General features: G+C 47.4%; 1 protein-coding gene across 1 annotated transcript in view; it reads right to left on the reverse strand.

The window, feature by feature from the left end:
• RECQL4 (RecQ like helicase 4) overlaps positions 1 to 24,389 on the reverse strand; it is a 107,344-nt gene that overhangs the window by 17,921 nt on the left and 65,034 nt on the right. The window contains exons 20-30 of the mRNA XM_044285889.1: positions 23,932 to 24,015; positions 23,543 to 23,731; positions 23,058 to 23,240; positions 21,703 to 21,886; positions 21,330 to 21,607; positions 18,821 to 18,958; positions 18,585 to 18,735; positions 13,716 to 13,845; positions 13,430 to 13,602; positions 7,622 to 7,808; positions 7,184 to 7,337 (exon numbers count right to left, since the gene is read on the reverse strand). Of these exons, the coding sequence (XP_044141824.1) occupies positions 7,184 to 7,337; positions 7,622 to 7,808; positions 13,430 to 13,602; positions 13,716 to 13,845; positions 18,585 to 18,735; positions 18,821 to 18,958; positions 21,330 to 21,607; positions 21,703 to 21,886; positions 23,058 to 23,240; positions 23,543 to 23,731; positions 23,932 to 24,015 (1,851 nt within the window). The remainder of the gene's footprint in view (positions 1 to 7,183; positions 7,338 to 7,621; positions 7,809 to 13,429; positions 13,603 to 13,715; positions 13,846 to 18,584; positions 18,736 to 18,820; positions 18,959 to 21,329; positions 21,608 to 21,702; positions 21,887 to 23,057; positions 23,241 to 23,542; positions 23,732 to 23,931; positions 24,016 to 24,389) is intronic.

The following is a 24,389-nucleotide window of genomic DNA, read 5'->3' on the forward strand; positions in this document are numbered from 1 at the left end:
CCTGCACCGGTTGTTAGGGGGCGTGCACGGGTGTATCTCGCAGGACGTACACGCCCTCCATCTCCCGAGCCTATGGCCGGGTTGCAGGAAGTATTTAAAGGCACTTGGTGCCCCAGGAAGGCGCCTGAGCAATCTCGGTCACTAGCCTGTCTAGTTCCTAGTGTTAAGGTGTTTTTAGAATTTCAGCTTTTCTGTGTACCGAAACCTGCTTCTTGATTTAACGGATTTTGCTCATTCGCCGTCTGCCTCTGACCTTTGACTTTGTTTATGGACCTTGCTTGTTTGCTGCCTGCCCTGACTCCGGACTTCCTTCCAAGCCTCACCGAATTGTAATGGAAGATGGCTTTGCAGATAGGATGCTGTCCTATCTGCACAGTGTGAACATGCATCTTAATGACCTGATGCCCACCAACCCTGCAACTCCAGCTGCGACTAACCTGGTATCTGCTCCGCCTACTCCCCATGTGCCAGGATCTAGCCCTGTCTATCAGCTCCGCCACGCTTTGATGGAGACCCTAAGCGGTCAGAGGATTCATTAATCGGTGCACTCTGCGCATTGCACTGTTGCCACATCAGTTTGTTTCTGACAGAGCCAAGGTCGCTTTTTTAATGACGCACCTTACAGGAGAAGCCCCGGCCTGGATTAACCCACTCTGGGAGAGGAGTGACCCAGTCATTATGAATCTACAGGCCTTCCTAGAGGCTTTCCGTAGGGTGTTTGACGAGCCAGGATGCACCACCTTGGCAGTGTCTTCTACACTGCAGTTGTATCAAGGTAGTCAGTCTGTGTGCCAGTATCGAGTCCAGTTTCGGACCCTTGCCTCTGAATTGGGCTAATCTTTCTGGGAAAATTAAGGATGAACTGGCCGGTCGGAATGTACCCTCTATCCTGTCCTCTGAAGACAGGAAACTCCCGAGCCTAGGGTCTGTTGGAGAGGCAACCCTAAGTGAAGATAATTCCCCTCTACCGCTGACTCTGCCCGCAACTTTGTCATTTGGAGATAATCGATTCACAGAGATGGCTCTTCTGGATCGGCAGGAAACTTTCTGCAGCAAGCCATAGTGGATCGATATCGTATTCCAGTTCGACGACTGCAGAGACAATTGATCGAGTTTGTACAATTAACTACTGAACCTGTAAAACTGCAGATGGGAGCTCTCCATATTGAAGAGATTTCGTTCTTGGTTCTTCCAAGTCTGCCTCATCCTCTCCTTCTGGGACTACCATGGCTCCCTATCCATGAACCAGTTCTTGATTGGAAGTCCAGAGAGTTGCTTCGTTGGGGGCGGTGCTGCCTTGGAAAATGTCTTTCAGCCTGCTCGGTTAACCCAGATACCACCCAATCCTCAAGATCTGCCTGCAGCCTATGCGGACATGTTCAATAAGGAGGCCGAGATGTTACCTCCACACAGGCCTTATTATTGTCCTATTGACCTGGTTCCTCGTTCTTCGCCTCCCCGTGGTGGTATTTATACCCTGTCTCCAGCAGAGACACAAGCCATGTCCAGGTATATTAAAGAAAATTTTCTCCGGCTGGCGCTGGCTTCTTCTTTGTGAAGAAAAAATATGGTTCTCTTTGGCGATGCATCGATTATAGGGGTGTCAATAAAATCACAGTCCAGAACAAATACCTTATTCCAGACTTGTTTGACCACTTCAGGGGAGCAAAGATCATCTCTACATTAGATTTGCGTGGGGCCTACAACTTCATCCGACTTCGTCAAGGTGATGAGTGGAAGACCGCCTTCAACAACCGTGACGGTCACTATGAGTATCTGGTGATGCCCTTCAGGCTAAGCAATGCCCCTGCAGTATTCCAAGAATTCATCAAAGGGGTTTTGCAGTTTTTTTAAACTGATGATCTATCCTCTGGATCGATCATCAGCATCTGATCGGCGGGGGTTCGACACCTGGGACTTCTGCCGATCAGCTGTTTGAGAAGGCAGTAGCGCCGCGGCCTTCTTCCCGCTTACCGCTGGCCCAGTGACGTCACGACTAGTATCAGTGGCTGGGCGGGGCTAAGCGCTGTTCACTTGAAGGGAGCTTAGCTGCGCCCAGGCCAGTAATACTAGTCGTGATGTCACTGGGCCTGCGGTAAACAGCGAGAAGGCCGCTGCACTACTGCCAGTGCCGCTGCCTTCTTAAACAGCTGATCGGCAGGGGTCCTGGGTGTCAGACCCCCGCTGATCATATGCTGATGATCTATCCAGAGGATAGATCAATTTAAACAGCAGAACCCTTTTAATGATATCTTCAGAGACTTACTTTATTCCTGTGTTGTGGTGATCTTGACGCCATTCTAATCTTCTCAGATTTGGTCTCCCACCGGAAACAGGTCCGTCTGGTCCTATAAATTTAAAAAAACGTATTTTTGAACAATCCTCGCTTCCATTTCTGGGGTACATAATATCCGATACTGGCCTGCAGATGGATCCTGAGAAGCTCTGATTTTGAAGTTGCCTCGTCCTTCTGGTCTAAAAGGCAATTCCACATTTTCTGGGGTTCGCCAACTATTACAACCAGTTTGTGCCACACTTCTCTTCCCTGACAGCTCCCATCTCAGCCTTGACCCACAAAGGGGAGACAGGTGAGGATGAATCAGCCTTTAAAGCCTAGAAGCAGGCCTTCTCTATGGCTCCAATACTCCATTTTCCTGATGCGAGAAAGCATTTTTTTCTTGGAGGTGGATGCATCTTCTATTAGAGCTGGGGCGGTGCTTTCACAAAAGTCTTCCTCGGGTAAGATGACAACCTGTAGCTTCTTCTCCAGGGCCTTCTCTCCTCTTGAGCGCAACTACTTAATTGGGGACAGAGAGTTGTTGGCCTTCAAGAAGGCAATGGAGGAATGGAGATACCTTATGGAGGGAGACGGTCATCCTGTGGTGATCTATACTGAGCACAAGAACCTCACCTATATGCAGTCTGCGCAGAAACTCAACACTCGACAACCTACATGGTCTCTGTTCTTTGCCTGTTTTGATTTTGTTCTTTACTTTTGTGCTGCAGACAAGAACATCAAAAGCAGATGCACACTCACTCTCTCTCTCTCTCTCTCTCTCTCTCTCTCTCTCTCTCTATCCTTTGATTCTACCAACCAGGAGGAGGAGCTCCAACATATTATTGATCCAGCTTAAATCTGTCTGTCCGTCCTATCAAGCCATCAGAGATTCCACCTGGAAAAGACTTTTGTTGCAGAGTCTCTCAGAAAGCAGGTCTTACTATGGGGCCATTCATCTAAAGTGTCAGGTCATGCGCAGCGGTACTGGTCGCCGTACATGCGACAAGACATCCAAGAATTTATCGCTACTTGTCCATCCTGTGCGCTAAATAAGACTTCCAAACAACGTCCAGCAAGGCCTTCTGCTTCCTCTTCCTGAGGTTTCCTGCCAACAAATAGCCATAGACTTTATTATGGATCTGCCCACTTCCTCTGCTGGTTCTATGATTTGGGTAGTGGTAGACTGCTTCTCTAAAAATGGTGCATTTCGTTCCTCTGCCTGTACTCCCTCCTGCTCTCAAACTGGCCAAGAAATGTATCGAGCACATTTTCCGTCTCCATGGCTTTCCTCTCCGTAGTGTGTCTGATGGAGGCTTATAGTTAACATAAAAATTCTGGAGAGCTCTCTGCAAGCTACTGAATGTATCTCTGGACTTCTCTTCGGCGCATCATCCGCAGTCCAGCGGTCAAGTGGAGCGTGTCAACCAAATTCTTACCAACCTTTTGCTCCACTTCACTAACACTCATCACGACAACTGGGTTGAACCATTTCTCTGGGCTGAATTTACTTACAACAATCATGTGAGCGAGACATTTTTTGTTGCTTATGGTCAACAACCTAACATCCCACTCCTGGTGTCTTCTACTTCTGGTATCCCTACTGCGGATGCAACTTCAAGAGAGTTCTCTAAAATCTGGGAGGAGACCAGAGGAGCTCTGAAAGAGGCTTCTGTGCGCATGAAGGAGGCCGCTGATAAAAGACGTAGAGATTCTCCTAAGTTCCATCCTGGTGATAAAGTGTGGCTTGCCTCCAAATACATCCGGCTCAAAATACCCTTTTACAAATTGGGTCAAGCTTCATCAGTCCATTTGAGATCCTCTAGCAAATGAATCATGTTTCCTACAAGCTTAAATTGCCGGCCGCTCTCCGGGTACCAAATTCCTTCCACGTCTCCCTGCTGAGACCTGTCATCCAGAATCGTTTAATCAAAAAAACTTTGCAGTCGGTGATGAAACAGTCTGTGGAGTGAAAGCTATTCTGGGGATGAAGAAGAGTAGAGATAAAACTCTGTTTCTTGTGGAATGGAAGGGGTTTGGCCCTGAGGAAAGATATTGGGAACCTAGAGAGAACATCAATGCCCCTCTTCAGGCCTGATGAGAGAGGGTGTAAGTAGGGGGGTACTGTTAGCCCAGCGGTCTGTGGGCGCTGCAGCCTCTACCCGCAGGTGCCGGGCTCCCTCTTTCCCTCCTGCTGTCATGAGCCGTGCTGACAACAGAAATATCCTTGTTCAAAAAGAGGAAAAGTTGTACCATCAGAGAAGCAATGTGTATTTTGGGGATAATGACATCCTGTATTCCCATGGTCTTGGGCACAATTTCATTCCAGACCTCTACAAGTCTAAGTCTGATTCTGTCCGGATGGGACAGGAACCCAAGATCCTTGAACAGCAGAGCCTGGCATATGACATATGCCTTCCCACTAATCCCTCTCATTTCTGCGGTTCTACAGAAGATCAGCGAAGGCTCAGGAAGAATTTAGTTCGTAGGCGCAGCATGGCCAAAAATAAGTTGGTACCCTTTTTTAAAGAAGATAGCCATAGAGGAACCAGTGTCACTACACTTGTGAGACCGGACCTTCTTACCCAGGGACCTCTGTTACAGCCAGACTTGAAAAAATGTAATTTGATGGCATGGATCCTGAAAGGCAGATGCTAAAGAGGCAGGGTCTTTCAGACACAGCAATTCCAACTTTACAGCATCGCCGGAAGTCAGTAACATCTGCAATATATAAAAAGATTTGTAAGAAGTTTGGTTCTTGGCTTTCCTCGGTTCATCCGGGCTGTTCTCCTTCAATAGCACAGATCTAGGCTTAAGACCTGACACAATAAAGGTGCAGATCTCAGCCTGATCACCCGTTCTTGACTTCCCATTGGCCGAGCACTGGTGGATTAAAAGATTTCTTAAAGCCATGGGAAGATTGAGACCTTCCTTAGACAAACTATTCCTTCCTGGGACCTTTCTCTGGTCCTAAATTCTCTGTGTGAAGCATCCTTTGAGCCATTAGAGTCCATCGCTCCAAAATACCTATCATTGAAGACGGCCTTTTTGGCAGCAATTCCACCTGCCTGTAGGATAGGAGAGATTCAGGCCTCGTTCATGGGAACCCTACTTAAGAATAATCTTACAATTAGATCCAGCCTTCTTACCTAAAGTGGTCTCCACTTTCCATAGAGAGCAAGAAATAATCCTGCCCTCTTTTTGTGCCTCTCCTAGAAACCCACTGGAGTTTTCACTGCCTAGATGTACAGAGGACGGTTCTCAGATATCTACAAAATACAGAGGCCGGAAGAAAGGACTCAAACCTTTTCATTCAATTTGGAGGAAGCCTAAAAGGGAAAAAAAGTAACGAAAAAGTATTTTGCCAGATGGATCAAACAGACTATCCAGGAAGCATATCTACTCCAAAACAAACCTTGCCCGGTTTCCATTATGGCTCAGCCAGGGTGACATTTACCTCCTGGGCTGAAAGAGCATGTGCTACGATAGAGCAGACTCCCCAGGCGACAACCTGGCCTAGCTAGGACACCTTCTGTAGACACTACAAATAGTTCGGAAAGTCCTTCAGGCTTTGCTCCCTCCCTAATATGTTCATTTGGTAATTCTCCCATGTGCGTCCTGGAAATCAGTGATTCGTCTTACCGGTAACAGTTTTTCCAGGAGTCCAGCACTCCTATTACCCCCCCATGTCCATTATGTATTACAGTGTGATGTTAACATTGTAAGTTAGAACAAAGGGTAAATAAACCTAAGTTGCATCTATCCGGTGCAGTCATTTGGTGGAAGGGGCCTTTTAAACTCATCTCACTTCCTGTCCCTACAGTGACCCCTAAGGACATCCCCCCCCATGTGGGGTCATGTTAGACGCCAGGAAAAACAATTACCGGTAAGACTAATTACTGATTTATTTATTTATTTTTACCATTTTCTGTGGTCTAAAATCTGGGTGTGCCCCCTATAGCCGGGTGCGCCATCTTCTTGGTATCTAAGTAGCACTTACCGTAATCTGATTTTTATAGATGTTCAAGTATTCGTCACTCCATAATTTTGACGATCAGGCCCTTCTCTCCTAGACATGCATGCCTGGTTTCCGATGACAACAAAGGTGACCACAAGACCAAATAAATTCATAATCGGGAATCGGATGTGGGGAGGAACTACAAGACAGAGGACTGGTACTCTGCCCTTAACTGGACCAAAAATCCAAAGGATAGGACACCTGCCAAAATTGCAGATACCAACCCAAATTGGTAGTGGACCTAAGCTAATTCTATACAGAGGTAGGCAAGATCTTTAAGCTGCCATATTACTCTAGTCGCTGTGCAATTGCCAAAACCCCTGAAACACCCTCTTTCAGAGGTCTGGTCCATGGTCTCACATGCACAATATGTAATTAAAGAGGTTGCCCTTTCTTAAACTACCCCGAACAGCTCCGTGTGGAGCGGCAAATACCAGCTGTTGATCCCAGGCAAAGGCAAGAGGAGTTACAGGTGAAGGACTAACAAGGAGAACCAATTCGTTAGAATGCTCAGCCTAAGCCAAAAAGACGTACTTCTGTCACGCTGGGTGCATCACGGGGGCGCAGGTTAACATTAAACAGAAATAGAGTGCTCCGTAACGGGTCTCCCTTCTATCCACCTTAATGGATTCAGACATGCCACCTCTTACCTGGGCTTTTGATATCAAGGACAGAACCGCCAGGGAAGAGTCTACCTGAGAAGCTTCATTCATGAACAAGAACCTTACTAATGTGCCTTTTATCATCAGTGTTAATCACCATGGGACATTCCATTATAAGACAGTCTTCCTTGTGGAGCTTCTCCTTATTGCCTCTGCCTTCTGAAGGCTACATCATTAGAAGTGATAATATGAGGTCAGGACATGTCCACCACTGCCCATGAACTGTACCTTCAACTGACTGAGCTCGTCTGCAGAGTGGTCTTCCTCAGGCTCATCCAGTGGATTATTCCCCTCAAAGTAGCTGAGAATGAGCGTCTTCAGCTGTGCACTGCGCTCAGGGTTCACCTTCTCTGCGCATGCTCCACTGCTCCTGTATGCGACTCTGACCGAAGAGAAGACAACATATCATACACCAGAATCTACAAGTGATGCCATTACTGGGGTTACACGCAGCAGAAATTACAAAGGAAGGAGGGTGGGACAAGGGGAAGGGTTGATGGAGGGAAGAGGAAGTGGAGGGAGAAAGGGGAGAGCAAGGAGGGGACGACAAAGGTGAGAAGAAAGGTCAGAAACTAACTTTCGTCCAACAGCATTCCAAACATGGCTGTCATTCTCAAAAGATATAACTTGTGATGCGGACACCATGATGGGGCTAACGTAACGCACCTAAAAAACACTTTGTAACAGGAATTCAGCTGCCTCAGCGAAGTCGCCTCTCGTGACGTCACTTTCTGGTGAAGGAAATCACAGACTTCCTCCATCTCTTCATTCGTGAGGTCACCATAAGAGCAAAAGTGGAAGGAAAGCTTACTGAACTCCACCAGCACCCCACTCTTACCTGTACCTCGAAATCCTGGAAGAAAACATAGTAACAGTTTATAAGGCTGAAAAAGCCTCAGTCCATCCAGTTCAGCCTGTTATCCTGCAAGTTGGCCCAGAGGAAGGCAAAAAACCCTCTGAGGTAGAAGCCAATTTTCCTAATTTTTGGGAGGAAAAAAAAAAAATTCCTTCCCGACTCCAATCAGGCAATCAGACTAACTCCCTGGATCAACGACCCCTCTCTAGTAGCTATAGCCTGTAATATTATTACGCTCCAGAAATACATCCAGGCCCCTCCTGAACTCCTTTATTGTACTCACCATCACCACCTCCTCAGGCAGAGAGCTCCATAGTCTCACTGCTCTTACAGTACAGAGTCCATAGTCTCACTGCTCTTACAGTACAGAGTCCATAGTCTCACTGCTCTTACTGTATAGAGTCCATAGTCTCACTGCTATTACAGTATAGAGTCCATAGTCTCACTGCTCTTACTGTATAGAGTCCATAGTCTCACTGCTCCTACAGTATAGAGTCCATAGTCTCACTGCTCCTACAGTATAGAGTCCATAGTCTCACTGCTCTTACAGTATAGAGTCCATAGTCTCACCGCTCTTACAGTAAAGAGTCCATAGTCTCACCGCTCTTACAGTAAAGAGTCCATAGTCTCACTGCTCTTACAGTAAAGAGTCCATAGTCTCGCTGCTCTTACAGTACAGAGTCCATAGTCTCGCTGCTCTTACAGTACAGAGTCCATAGTCTCACTGCTCTTACAGTATAGAGTCCATAGTCTCACTGCTCTTACAGTATAGAGTCCATAGTCTCACTGCTCTTACAGTACAGAGTCCATAGTCTGACTGCTCTTACAGTAAAGAGTCCATAGTCTCGCTGCTCTTACAGTAAAGAGTCCATAGTCTCACTGCTCTTACAGTAAAGAGTCCATAGTCTCACTGCTCTTACAGTAAAGAGTCCATAGTCTCACTGCTCTTACAGTAAAGAGTCCATAGTCTCTCTGATCTTACAGTAAAGAGTCCATAGTCTCACTGCTCTTACAGTACAGAGTACATAGTCTCACTCCTCTTACAGTAAAGAGTCCATAGTCTCACTGCTCTTACAGTAAAGAGTCCATAGTCTCACTGCTCTTACAGTACATGTTGTTATAGATGAGACTTGAAAAAAAATCACTATGACCGAAACATCGTCATTTATCTCAGAAACATGTGAAACTACGATTTATGCCTTTTTTTACTGTTTTTTTTTTTTTACTAATAATAGAAAATTAGGTCTTCAGAATACTGACAGGGTTGAAGAACCTTTTTGGTCGCACCACAGCAACATATGGTGCGCTATTCCAATACGCATTTACTATCATTTTATAGACATTTATCTCCGCTATCTTACACATTGGACTTGCAGCTATTTAGGGTTTAGTTCTGCAGATTCTTCTGTTACTGCATTGTTACCGTTTTGCTCGTCAGTGTAACTGCATTGTTAATGTTCTGCTCCTGGTGGTGGAACAATCTCTTTCTTCTTGGATACTACAAATTACAACCTGTCCTCGCCTTCCCCAATAGCTCAGTGTGTTATTAGGTTGATTCCCAGGAGCCGCCATGAAGATGATTTCCCAAGAAAAGAGAAACCACATCATCCAGCTCATCGATAGCGGTATCTCGGCCAAGAAAACTGCCAAACTGCATGAGCGCCATGACAGCGGGAAGAAAACAAAATGAAGTCTGTCCATCCATTCCAAAGCCAAGAGCTGGACATCCAGGCAAAATATTGGAGTCAACAAGTTGGCTCATCACAAGGTCTATCAGTTCTGGGGTGACAAACACGGCAGTGGAGAAGACTCGTATACTTCGTAACAGTGAGATCACAGGCGTCCATGTAAGCACCGCATTACACAAGTCTGGAATGGTGGCCCGAACAAAGGTGAAGAAGCCTCGACTTCAACATAGTCATAAAAAGCGTCGGCTCGAGTTTGCAAAAAAGTACAAACAGTAGAAGATTGGAAACGGGCGATTTGGAGCAATGAGACAAAATTCAATAGACTGGGCTCTGATGGGTCAAATGGTTCTAGAAGAAACAAGGGGAAAGGGGCTTATGGATGAAGAAATTGGAGGAACTGTCAAGTTCGGTGGAGGAAGCCTGAGGATATGGGGTTGTTTCACAGCCAAAAGGCGTTGGATAATTGACCAGGATCGATGGTGGACTCAATGCAGAGATATATGTGAGGATCCTACAAGACAAGTTACTTCGTACACTCCAGTACTATGGGTATGAAAAGGACGACAGTGTTCCAGCAGGACAACAACCCAAACCATACGTCGAGATTGGCCAAGAAATGGTTCAATGACATTGAAGAAGAGGTGCTGGATCCGCCCCCACCAGCGGCGTAACTACCAATGCGGCAGACCATGCGACTGCTATGGGGCCCAGTACCTCTTCTATTGGGGGTGAAAACTACCCTCTAAAAGAACTACTTTTAGCAAATGAGGTAGTGGAAAAAATGGCCCAAGGGTTATTGAAAGGGGTTTAGGCAGAAACCCTTCTCTGTCCTGTGTGGGGGGCCTGGTTTTATCCTTGCAATGGGACCCTTATTTCAGTATGTACGCCACTGGCCCCCATGTCCCCAGACCTCAACCCAATCGAACACTTGTGGGTAGAGTTGAAGAACCCAAGTGAGTCGACCACTATGCACCAACATTGGAAACGTGTAGAAGAGACCTGGGAACAGATTTTGGTCGAGACATGCTTGAATCTGATCGAGAGTATGCCCAGAAGGATTCAGGCAGAGCTGAAAGCCAAAAGGTGGATTTACAAAATACTAACAAAATAACAAAAATTTACATTTAGAATTTTAGGAGCAAAGCGGTAACAATGCAGATACATGTAAAAAATCTGCAGAACTAATCATATGCTAAATAGCTGCAAGTCCAATGTATGAGAGAGCCAAGATGACTGTCTATAGGATGATGGGAGTCACACGTCCAAAGCTGTAGTGATGGTGAGATATGGAGCCTGAAAGTCAGAAGTTCTAAACATTGTTACCCTTCTGCTCGTCAGTGTATGAGGGTTTCTGTTGTGTCCTCACTTTCTCTTCTCTCATGTAACATATATAAAGGTCTCCGTCGTGTCCTCCCTTTCTCCTCTTCTCCCATGTAACATATATAAAGGTCACCTTCCTGTCCTCCCTTTCTCCTCTTCTCTCATGTAACATATATAAAGGTCTCCGTCGTGTCCTCCCTTTCTCCTCTTCTCTCATGTAACATATATAAAGGTCTCCGTCGTGTCCTCCCTTTCTCTTCTTCTCTCATGTAACATATATAAAGGTCTCCGTCGTGTCCTCCCTTTCTCCTCTTCTCTCATGTAACATATATAAAGGTCTCTGTCGTGTCCTCCCTTTCTTTTCTTCTCTCATGTAACATATATAAAGGTCACCTTCCTGTCCTCCCTTTCTCCTCTTCTCTCATGTAACATATATAAAGGTCTCCGTCGTGTCCTCCCTTTCTCCTCTTCTCTCATGTAACATATATAAAGGTCTCCGTCGTGTCCTCCCTTTCTCCTCTTCTCTCATGTAACATATATAAAAGGTCTCCGTCGTGTCCTCCCTTTCTTCTCTTCCCTCATGTAACATATATAAAGGTCTCCGTCGTGTCCTCCCTTTCTCCTCTTCCCCCATGTAACATATATAAAGGTCTCCGTCGTGTCCTCCCTTTCTCCTCTTCTCTCATGTAACATATATAAAGGTCTCCGTCGTGTCCTCCCTTTCTTCTCTTCCCTCATGTAACATATATAAAGGTCTCCGTCGTGTCCTCCCTTTCTTCTCTTCTCTCATGTAACATATATAAAGGTCTCCGTCGTGTCCTCCCTTTCTCCTCTTCTCTCATGTAACATATATAAAGGTCTCCGTCGTGTCCTCCCTTTCTTCTCTTCCCTCATGTAACATATATAAAGGTCTCCGTCGTGTCCTCCCTTTCTTCTCTTCTCTCATGTAACATATATAAAGGTCTCCGTCGTGTCCTCCCTTTCTCCTCTTCTCTCATGTAACATATATAAAGGTCTCTGTCGTGTCCTCCCTTTCTCCTCTTCTCCCATGTAACATATATAAAGGTCTCCGTCGTGTCCTCCCTTTCTCTTCCCTCATGTAACATATATAAAGGTCTCTGTCGTGTCCTCCCTTTCTCTTCTTCTCTCATGTAACATATATAAAGGTCTCCGTCGTGTCCTCCCTTTCTCCTCTTCTCTCATGTAACATATATAAAGGTCTCCGTCGTGTCCTCCCTTTCTTCTCTTCCCTCATGTAACATATATAAAGGTCTCCGTCGTGTCCTCCCTTTCTCCTCTTCCCTCATGTAACATATATAAAGGTCTCCGTCGTGTCCTCCCTTTCTTCTCTTCCCTCATGTAACATATATAAAGGTCTCCGTCGTGTCCTCTCTTTCTCTTCTTCTCTCATGTAACATATATAAAGGTCTCCGTCGTGTCCTCCCTTTCTTCTCTTCCCTCATGTAACATATATAAAGGTCTCCGTCGTGTCCTCCCTTTCTCCTCTTCCCCCATGTAACATATATAAAGGTCTCCGTCGTGTCCTCCCTTTCTCCTCTTCTCTCATGTAACATATATAAAGGTCTCTGTCGTGTCCTCCCTTTCTCCTCTTCTCTCATGTAACATATATAAAGGTCTCCGTCGTGTCCTCCCTTTCTTCTCTTCCCTCATGTAACATATATAAAGGTCTCTGTCGTGTCCTCCCTTTCTCCTCTTCTCTCATGTAACATATATAAAGGTCTCCGTCGTGTCCTCCCTTTCTTCTCTTCCCTCATGTAACATATATAAAGGTCTCCGTCGTGTCCTCCCTTTCTCTTCTTCTCTCATGTAACATATATAAAGGTCTCCGTCGCGCCCTCCCTTTCTCTTCTTCTCCCATGTAACATATATAAAGGTCTCCGTCGTGTCCTCCCTTTCTCCTCTTCTCTCATGTAACATATATAAAAGGTCTCCGTCGTGTCCTCCCTTTCTCCTCTTCTCTCATGTAACATATATAAAGGTCTCCGTCGTGTCCTCCCTTTCTTCTCTTCTCTCATGTAACATACATAAAGGTCTCCGTCGTGTCCTCCCTTTCTCTTCTTCTCTCATGTAACATATATAAAGGTCTCCGTCGTGTCCTCCCTTTCTCTCATGTAACATATATAAAGGTCTCCGTCGTGTCCTCCCTTTCTTCTCTTCCCTCATGTAACATATATAAAGGTCTCCGTCGTGTCCTCCCTTTCTCCTCTTCTCTCATGTAACATACATAAAGGTCTCCGTCGTGTCCTCCCTTTCTCTTCTTCTCTCATGTAACATTTACGTCCCTCCTGATGTTTCTGCTTCTATTATTTCCGCTGCTGTCTCCGGACTTCTTCTATGTCTGTGAGGTCTCAGGATGTGGTGTCACTAGAGATGTATACAACGGCATCACAGCCTTTCTAGCCGCTTTCTTGTCTGGCCGCTCTGTGTCTAAGCTTTTCAGTGATCACTCGCCCTACATCGTCTGAGGTCCCTAAGAGCACAGAACCACTGATATGAGGATTCAGTCTCCCAAGTAAATAACTTTACATTTGGAAACAAATGGCAGGCCCAGCTTGGTCAACAGTCTGCAACAAATCGGGTGGTACTTACCACCTGTGGCTGATGAATTCCACTGCAGACCCCGTAAGGCTCTCTTCACAGGGACAGTTTCCCAGCCCATGGAGTCTGCAAGCTCAACTACATTGAACTCCACAGAGCTTACATGTGTGTGATCCACTCCAGAAATACGTTCACGGGCAAGGGCGACGGCCACAGGGGGACAGCTGGAGGAAAACAATGAGAAGCAGATAGGAAGAAAGGTACAGCTCCACTAACAATGGAAGCTCCTGAGAAGTAAGCATGGACATCCATCACAGATCATGACTAATGACATTACCTGCGGGCCAAACCACGGAGTTGTTGAGGACCACTGTAACAGGTAACACGACACGTAGACAGTGTGGGGTGCAGAAGCTCAAGCCAGCGCCACTCATGGAGCTCCAAATAACAAAGAAGGGTCTCAATACCTAAATGGAAGTGCACAAGAGGGTTGGCAAGGAGCCAGTATGGCCCTGAAGACAGTTTATATATTTACTAAAAAAAGACTAGAAGACAGTATATAGAGGTGGTGAGAGGACTAGATACTACAGAGGACGGTATATAGAGGTGGAGGGGGGGACTAGATACTACAGAGGACGGTATATAGAGGTGAGGACTAGATACTACAGAGGACGGTATATAGAGGTGAGGACTAGATACTACAGAGGACAGTATATAGAGGTGGTGTGAGGACTAGATACTACAGAGGACGGTATATAGAGGTGGTGAGAGGACTAGATACTACAGAGGACGGTATATAGAGGTGAGGACTAGATACTACAGAGGACGGTATATAGAGGTGAGGACTAGATACTACAGAGGACAGTATATAGAGGTGAGGACTAGATACTACAGAGGACGGTATATAGAGGTGGTGAGAGGACTAGATACTACAGAGGACGGTATATAGAGGTGGAGGGGGGGACTAGATACTACAGAGGACGGTATATAGAGGTGAGGACTAGATACTACAGAGGACGGTATATAGAGGTGGTGAGAGGACTAGATACTACAGAGGACGGTATATAGAGGTGGAGGGGGGACTAGATACTACAGAGGACGGTATATAGAGGTGGAGGGGGGACTAGATACTACAGAGGACGGTATATAGAGGTGAGGACTAGATACTACAGAGGACAGTATATAGAGGTGGTGTGAGGACTAGATACTACAGAGGACGGTATATAGAGGTGGTGGGGGGACTAGATACTACAGAGGACGGTATATAGAGGTGAGGACTAGATACTACAGAGGACGGTATATAGAGGTGAGGACTAGATACTACAGAGGACAGTATATAGAGGTGGTGTGAGGACTAGATACTACAGAGGACGGTATATAGAGGTGAGGACTAGATACTACAGAGGACGGTATATAGAGGTGAGGACTAGATACTACAGAGGACGGTATATAGAGGTGAGGACTAGATACTACAGAGGACAGTATATAGAGGGGGAGGGAGGACTAGATACTACAGAGGACGGTATATAGAGGTGAGGACTAGATACTACAGAGGATGGTATATAGAGGTGAGGACTAGATACTACAGAGGATGGTATATAGAGGTGGAGGGAGGACTAGATACTACAGAGGACAGTATATAGAGGGGAGGACTAGATACTACAGAGGACAGTATATAGAGGTGAGGACTAGATACTACAGAGGACAGTATATAGAGGGGAGGACTAGATACTACAGAGGACGGTATATAGAGGTGAGGACTAGATACTACAGAGGACAGTATATAGAGGTGAGGACTAGATACTACAGAGGACGGTATATAAAAGGTGAGGACTAGATACTACAGAGGACGGTATATAGAGGTGGAGGGGGGACTAGATACTACAGAGGACAGTATATAGAGGTGGTGTGAGGACTAGATACTACAGAGGACGGTATATAGAGGTGGAGGGGGGACTAGATACTACAGAGGACAGTATATAGAGGTGGTGTGAGGACTAGATACTACAGAGGACGGTATATAGAGGTGAGGACTAGATACTACAGAGGACGGTATATAGAGGTGGAGGGAGGACTAGATACTACAGAGGACGGTATATAGAGGTGGTGAGAGGACTAGATACTACAGAGGACGGTATATAGAGGTGAGGACTAGATACTACAGAGGACAGTATATAGAGGTGGGGACTAGATACTACAGAAGACGGTATATAGAGGTGGAGGGAGGACTAGATACTACAGAAGACGGTATATAGAGGTGGTGAGAGGACTAGATACTACAGAGGACGGTATATAGAGGTGAGGACTAGATACTACAGAGGACGGTATATAGAGGTGAGGACTAGATACTACAGAGGACAGTATATAGAGGTGAGGACTAGATACTACAGAGGACGGTATATAGAGGTGGAGGGAGGACTAGATACTACAGAGGACGGTATATAGAGGTGGAGGGAGGACTAGATACTACAGAGGACGGTATATAGAGGTGGAGGGGGGACTAGATACTACAGAGGACGGTATATAGAGGTGAGGACTAGATACTACAGAGGACGGTATATAGAGGTGAGGACTAGATACTACAGAGGACGGTATATAGAGGGGGAGGGAGGACTAGATACTACAGAGGACGGTATATAGAGGTGGAGGGAGGACTAGATACTACAGAGGATGGTATATAGAGGTGAGGACTAGATACTACAGAGGACGGTATATAGAGGTGAGGACTAGATACTACAGAGGACGGTATATAGAGGTGGAGGGAGGACTAGATACTACAGAGGACAGTATATAGAGGTGGAGGGGGGACTAGATACTACAGAGGACGGTATATAGAGGTGAGGGCTAGATACTACAGAGGACAGTATATAGAGGTGAGGACTAGATACTACAGAGGACGGTATATAGAGGTGGAGGGAGGACTAGATACTACAGAGGACGGTATATAGAGGTGGAGGGGGGACTAGATACTACAGAGGACAGTATATAGAGGTGAGGACTAGATACTACAGAGGACAGTATATAGAGGTGAGGGCTAGATACTACAGAGGACAGTATATAGAGGTGAGGACTAGATACTACAGAGGACGGTATATAGAGGTGGAGGGGAGACTAGATACTACGGAGGACGGTATATAGAGGTGGAGGGAGGACTAGATACTACAGAAGACGGTATATAGAGGTGGAGGGAGGACTAGATACTACAGAGGACAGTATATAGAGGTGGGGACTAGATACTACAGAGGACAGTATATAGAGGTGGGGACTAGATACTACAGAGGACAGTATATAGAGGTGAGGACTAGATACTACAGAGGACGGTATATAGAGGTGAGGACTAGATACTACAGAGGACGGTATATAGAGGTGAGGACTAGATACTACAGAGGACGGTATATAGAGGTGGGGACTAGATACTACAGAGGACAGTATATAGAGGTGGGGACTAGATACTACGGAGGACGGTATATAGAGGTGGAGGGAGGACTAGATACTACAGAGGACGGTATATAGAGGTGAGGACTAGATACTACACAGGACGGTATATAGAGGTGGGGACTAGATACTACAGAGGACGGTATATAGAGGTGAGGACTAGATACTACAGAGGACGGTATATAGAGGTGAGGACTAGATACTACAGAGGACAGTATATAGAGGGGAGGACTAGATACTACAGAGGACGGTATATAGAGGGGAGGACTAGATACTACAGAGGACGGTATATAGAGGGGAGGACTAGATACTACAGAGGACGGTATATAGAGGTGGAGGGGGGACTAGATACTACAGAGGACGGTATATAGAGGTGGGGACTAGATACTACAGAGGACGGTATATAGAGGTGGAGGGAGGACTAGATACTACAGAGGACAGTATATAGAGGTGAGGGGAGGACTAGATACTACAGAGGACAGTATATAGGACTAGATACTACAGAGGACGGTATATAGAGGTGGGGACTAGATACTACAGAGGACAGTATATAGAGGGGAGGACTAGATACTACAGAGGACGGTATATAGAGGTGGAGGGAGGACTAGATACTACAGAGGACGGTATATAGAGGTGGTGAGAGGACTAGATACTACAGAGGACGGTATATAGAGGGGGGGACTAGATACTACAGAGGACAGTATATAGAGGTGGTGAGAGGACTAGATACTACAGAGGACGGTATATAGAGGTGAGGACTAGATACTACAGAGGACGGTATATAGAGGTGGGGACTAGATACTACAGAGGACAGTATATAGAGGGGAGGACTAGATACTACAGAGGACGGTATATAGAGGGGAGGACTAGATACTACAGAGGACGGTATATAGGACTAGATACTACAGAGGACGGTATATAGAGGTGGGGACTAGATACTACAGAGGACAGTATATAGAGGGGAGGACTAGATACTACAGAGGACAGTATATAGAGGTGGGGACTAGATACTACAGAGGACGGTATATAGAGGTGGAGGGAGGACTAGATACTACAGAGGACGGTATATAGAGGTGGTGAGAGGACTAGATACTACAGAGGACGGTATATAGAGGGGAGGACTAGATACTACAGAGGACGGTATATAGGACTAGATACTACAGAGGACGGTATATAGAGGGGAGGACTAGATACTACAGAGGACGGTATATAGAGGTGAGGACGGTATATAGAGGGGAGGACTAGATACTACAGAGGACAGTATATAGAGGGGAGGACTAGATACTACAGAGGACAGTATATAGAGGGGAGGACTAGATACTACAGAGGACGGTATATAGAGGGGAGGACTAGATACTACAGAGGACGGTATATAGGACTAGATACTACAGAGGACGGTATATAGGACTAGATACTACAGAGGACGGTATATAGGACTAGATACTACAGAGGACGGTATATAGGACTAGATACTACAGAGGACGGTATATAGGACTAGATACTACAGAGGACGGTATATAGGACTAAATACTATGGATGCATACCGGTCTCGCTGACTATAGGAGATCTATACGAGACGTCCATGCTGCTCTGTCTAGTTACCTTTCAGGGGCTGCATTAGTAAATGCTGACCCCAACGTAACGCTGCGGGTGGAGTCTGAAGCTTGGTATCAATACAGATTAGTAACCCTTTCATCAGCGTGGTACAGACCCCAATAAACACAAGTTGCGGGTCCAGCAGTGGAGGTCTCGGAGGTCAGAGCTCACTCACTTTCCTCTCGGGCATCTAACGCCTGCACCGTTTCGTCTATAGGCAAGGCTCGCTCGTGTCGGTGGCAGGAGCGCTCCACCGGCGAGTTCCCTTCTCCGCTTTCACACCGCTCCAGGAAATCCATCATCTCAGAATCATCCACCTCACAGCCCTGCAGGAGAACAGATGATGGGAAGATGGCGGTGACCAGCAGTAGGCGCTACAGATCAGAGGCAGGACAAACAGAGTCCGCTCACCCTGCTCAGCGCTTCCCGCTTACTCTGCAGCTCACGACACCTGCACCGGAGGAAGACTCTCTGCACAAGCTTCTTCAGTGTGAAATAATCCACAGAGTCCGCGTAGACATGGCGGCGAAGCTCGTCCAGATCCTGGGACTAGGAAGAAACATCCAAATATCAGCCTCTGACCCGCATCTCCCCTAGGAAATCTCACATACTGACCACAGCCATCTGATACCAGACCCTAATCAGTCCCGTATATCACCCCATACTGAACCATATCCCTATACAATCTCACATACTGACCACAACCATCTGATACCAGACCCTAATCACCCCATACTCAACCATACCCCCTATACAATCTCACATACTAACCACAACCATCTGATACCAGACCCTAATCAGTCCCGTATATCACCCCATACTGAACCATATCCCTATACAATCTCACATACTAACCACAACCATCTGATACCAGACCCTAATCAGTCCCGTATATCACCCCATACTGAACCATATCCCTATACAATCTCACATACTGACCACAACCATCTGATACCAGACCCTAATCAGTCCATACTCAACCATACCCCCTATACAATCTCACATACTAACCACAACCATCTGATACCAGACCCTAATCAGTCCCGTATATCACCCCATACTGAACCATATCCCTATACAATCTCACATACTGACCACAACCATCTGATACCAGACCCTAATCACCCCATACTCAACCATACCCCCTATACAATCTCACATACTAACCACAACCATCTGATACCAGACCCTAATCAGTCCCGTATATCACCCCATACTGAACCATACCCCCTATACAATCTCACATACTGACCACAACCATCTGATACCAGACCCTAATCACCCCATACTGAACCATATCCCTATACAATCTCACATACTGACCACAGCCATCTGATACCAGACCCTAATCAGTCCCGTATATCACCCCATACTGAACCATACCCCTATACAATCTCACATACTGACCACAACCATCTGATACCAGACCCTAATCACCCCATACTCAACCATACCCCCTATACAATCTCCCATACTGACCACAGCCATCTGATACCAGACCCTAATCAGTCCCGTATATCACCCCATACTGAACCATACCCCCTATACAATCTCACATACTGACCACAGCCATCTGATACCAGACCCTAATCACCCCATACTCAACCATACCCCCTATACAATCTCCCATACCAACCCTCCATATAATCCCATACTGACCACAACCATCTGATACCAGACCCTAATCACTCTCATATATCACCCCATACTGAACCATACCCCCTATACAATCTCCCATACCAACCCTCCATATAATCCCATACTGACCACAACCATCTGATACCAGACCCTAATCACTCTCATATATCACCCCATACTGAACCATACCCCCTATACAATCTCCCATACTGACCACAACCATCTGATACCAGACCCTAATCACCCCATACTCAACCATACCCCCTATACAATCTCACATACCAACCCTCCATATAATCCCATACTGACCACATCCATCTGATACCAGACCCTAATCAGACCTCTATATCACCCCATACCCCCTATACAATCTCCCATACTGACCACAACCATCTGATACCAGACCCTAATCACTCCCATATATCACCTCATACCTCTTTTATAATCCTATAGTGACCTTAACACTGCCCAATATAATCTCAAACTGACCCTAAATCCACCCAATATAAACCCATACTGACCTTAATACCCATATAATCCAACACTGTCCATAAAGCCCCCATAATCTTGTACTGCCCATAACCCCAGGTATACCACACGTAATCCCCAATGACAACAATTTCCCCTCATATAATCCCCCGCCAACACAGCCAGCCCGCGTATAATCCCCCGCCAACACAGCCAGCCCGCGTATAATCCCCCGCCAACACAGCCAGCCCGCGTATAATCCCCCGCCAACACAGCCAGCCCGCGTATCATCCCCCGCCAACACACCCAGCCCGCGTATAATCCCCCGCCAACACAGCCAGCCCGCGTATAATCCCCCGCCAACACAGCCAGCCCGCGTATAATCCCCCGCCAACACAGCCAGCTCGCGTATAATCCCCCGCCAACACACCCAGCCCGCATATAATCCCCCGCCAACACACCCAGCCCGCATATAATCCCCCGCCAACACACCCAGCCCGCATATCATCCCCCGCCAACACAGCCAGCCCGCGTATCATCCCCCGCCAACACAGCCAGCCCGCGTATCATCCCCCGCCAACACAGCCAGCCCGCGTATAATCCCCCGCCAACACAGCCAGCCCACGAATAATCCCCAGTGTGTCTGTGTCGGACGCCCACCGATCAGATACTGATGACCTACCTAGAGGATAGCTCATCAGTATTAAAAGCTCGGAAACCCCCTTTAACACATCTCCATACATAAACCCTCCATATGAATGTTCCCACAGCTAGAGATGAGGACACGGACGGCCCGAGGTGGCTCGGCACTAACCTCAGGGTCCAAGAACAAGTGACAATGAGCATCTTTGCCATCGCGCCCGGCTCTCCCGATCTCTTGGACATAACTCTCAAAGTTTTTGGGCATATTATAGTGGATGACCCCCCTGACGTCAGACTTGTCCAGACCCATCCCGAAAGCCACTGTGGCTACAACTATCCGCAGCTGGCCGCTCATGAAGTTGTTCTGCACCCTGCGACGCTCAGCAGAAGATAGCCCGGCATGATACGAGTCGGCCATCCACTTCAGCGGTCGCCGAATCTTCTTCCTGGCTACATAGAAAATTCACAGTCACTGTAGTAATGTGACCCCCAGTATGAGGCACTATCAGAACATCCAATATTTCCAGGGTCTCCACCCAGCTGACCTTGAATCTTCTTCCTGTCCTGTGAGGCATCACCACCATCATCCGCTGCTTTAGTCACAGTAACCCCCTGCAGACAGGTGCGCAGCATGGCTGCCAGGCGTTGAGTCTCCTCCCTCCGTGTACAATATATAATTATCGAGTCCAAACTCCCAAACCGTTCTGCCTTCATGAGAGTGACGAGAGCCTAAAGAAAGAGAGAAGAGCGCATGAGAGTGACGAGAGCCTAAAGAAAGAGAGACGAGAGCCTGAAGAGAGACGAGCGCATGAGAGTGACGAGAGCCTAAAGAAAGAGAGACGAGAGCCTGAAGAGAGACGAGAGCCTGAAGAGAGACGAGAGCCTGAAGAGAGACGAGAGCCTGAAGAGAGACGAGAGCCTGAAGAGAGACGAGAGCCTGAAGAGAGACGAGAGCCTGAAGAGAGACGAGAGCCTGAAGAGAGACGAGAGCCTGAAGAGAGACGAGAGCCTGAAGAGAGAGGAGAGCCTGATAGCGCTGAGGGCCTGAAGCGAAAAATGGAGAGCGCCGAGGGCCTGCAGAAAAAGGAGAGTGACCAGAACCTAAAGAGAGAATGGAGTGACCAAAGCCTAACGGGGGCGCCACCAAAGTTGGAGGGGAAAAAGCGTGAGGAGACTAATGGAGGCTTGACGACTGGAGTGCAACGAGATCTTAAAGAGTCCAAAGGGAGCAGGATGAGAACCTAAATAGAGTGCAAAGGCAGTGCAACAAGGGCCTGCAGAGAGAAAGGAGAGCGACCAAGGACTCAGGAGAGAGACAAAGTGTGAAAAGAAAAAGGATGATGAGACTGAGGGGAGCGTAACGAGAGAAGGGAGTGACGACAGCCCAACAGAGAGATGTAATAACAAGAGCCTGAAGAAGAGGAGAGAGTGAGGAGAGAGAAGAGAGTGACTGGAGCCTGAAGGAGAGAAGAGAGTAACCAGAGGCGAAGAAGAAGAAGAAAGCGACAAGAGCATAAAGGAGAAGAGAAGAAAGTGACAAGCCCAAGGAAGAGAAGCATCAGAGAGGGAACACCAGCAACAATAATATGGTAGCCTCCATGCTCCAAGACACAAGTGTCCAGGCCCCCTCCCTATTACATCAGTGACACCATGGTCACATATGGTACAAAGAAAGACAAAACTTGTCATGCCGACGTGTCCTCACGTTTTTCTCCAGACCTACACATAAGCCAGCGTATTCTTAAGAACTACTAAGACTCCATTATAAATCCACAACGCGACTCCAACTAAGTAAGTGCTAACAGGTAGAAGGCGAGTAGAAGATGGAGCCACACATCAAGGCTTCCCATAATTTATCATTCTTACTGGTGGTATGAGACTTGGGCTGAGTAGGAATTACCTGGTCCCGATCCCGGTCTAGAGACACAGACAGATGCAGGTTTGGGGGCACAGCAGCTAGGCGCACTGGAACGCCCTCAACATCTGGGACTTCCAGGTGGCGAGCAACGTCTTGTGCTGTACTCAGAGTGGCTGTAGCTGTAAGACCAAGAAGACAGCGAACACCAAGGCGCTCCCGAAGAACCTGACAGAGAAAAGCAGGCAATATGAAATGTTGGCAAGCAAGCACCACGTAACCTAAGGATAATGACTAGAGAAGAGTTCCCCGACTCCAGTCCTCAGGGCCACCTGCCGGTCAGGATTTGGGAGTATCCCACAGAATGAATACCTGAGCTAAGTCCTGATGGATGGACACTAATCATATCAGCTGCTCAATACTAAGGAAATCCTGAAACCGACAGGTGGGCCCTGAGGACTGGAGGCGAGGGCCACTGCACTAGAGGACTGACTGCAGATTAATGAACCATAGGGGGCGCGGTCACTCACCTTGCAGAGACGGAGGTAGCAGGGTCGGAAATTGTGGGACCACTCAGATACACAATGAACTTCATCTATACATGCAAAGGCCACTGGAGGGAGCTGGTCAGCTGAGGGCAAACAGCTGGTGCCCGTCCGACCTCCTCCAACTAAAGCTTCGGGAGACAGCAGAAGAACATGCACCTTCCCCTGCTTCACCTGCAGAAATAACAGGCGTTCAGCAGAAAATACAGGAAAGACAGATTTCTGCCACACACCAGAGAGACAGCGTCAGCGAGAGTGCGTGTGGGCTACATGAGGGGCAGCACGAAGGGGCCGGGGGCCAGATCACACACAATGGAAGCACTCTCCATCATAAACATAAAGCTTTGCTCATTCACACGGTCACATGACGTCACCTTCTCCATCGCCGTTTCACGCTGAGCCCGGGTCATATTGGAATGAATACAAACAGCCTTGAGTTTCGATGGAAGACCTGAGACCTGTGGAGAAGAGGAAGGCCCGCCATATGAAAGACTGACAGCCTGGTGCAGCGACCCCGCCCCGAGCATCCTCCTCCTGCAGCGACCCCGCCCCGAGCATCCTCCTCCTGCAGCGACCCCGCCCCGAGCATCCTCCTCCTGCAGCGACCCCGCCCCGAGCATCCTCCTCCTGCAGCGACCCCGCCCCGAGCATCCTCCTCCTGCAGCGACCCCGCCCCGAGCATCCTCCTCCTGCAGCGACCCCGCCCCGAGCATCCTCCTCCTGCAGCGACCCCGCCCCGAGCATCCTCCTCCTGCAGCGACCCCGCCCCGAGCATCCTCCTCCATGCTCTATTTTGTGCGTTTTTCACGTAACGCAGGCCCCATAGAAATGA

Source organism: Bufo gargarizans, chromosome 3, assembly GCF_014858855.1.
Source record: "Bufo gargarizans isolate SCDJY-AF-19 chromosome 3, ASM1485885v1, whole genome shotgun sequence".
Classification (NCBI taxonomy): domain Eukaryota; kingdom Metazoa; phylum Chordata; class Amphibia; order Anura; family Bufonidae; genus Bufo; species Bufo gargarizans.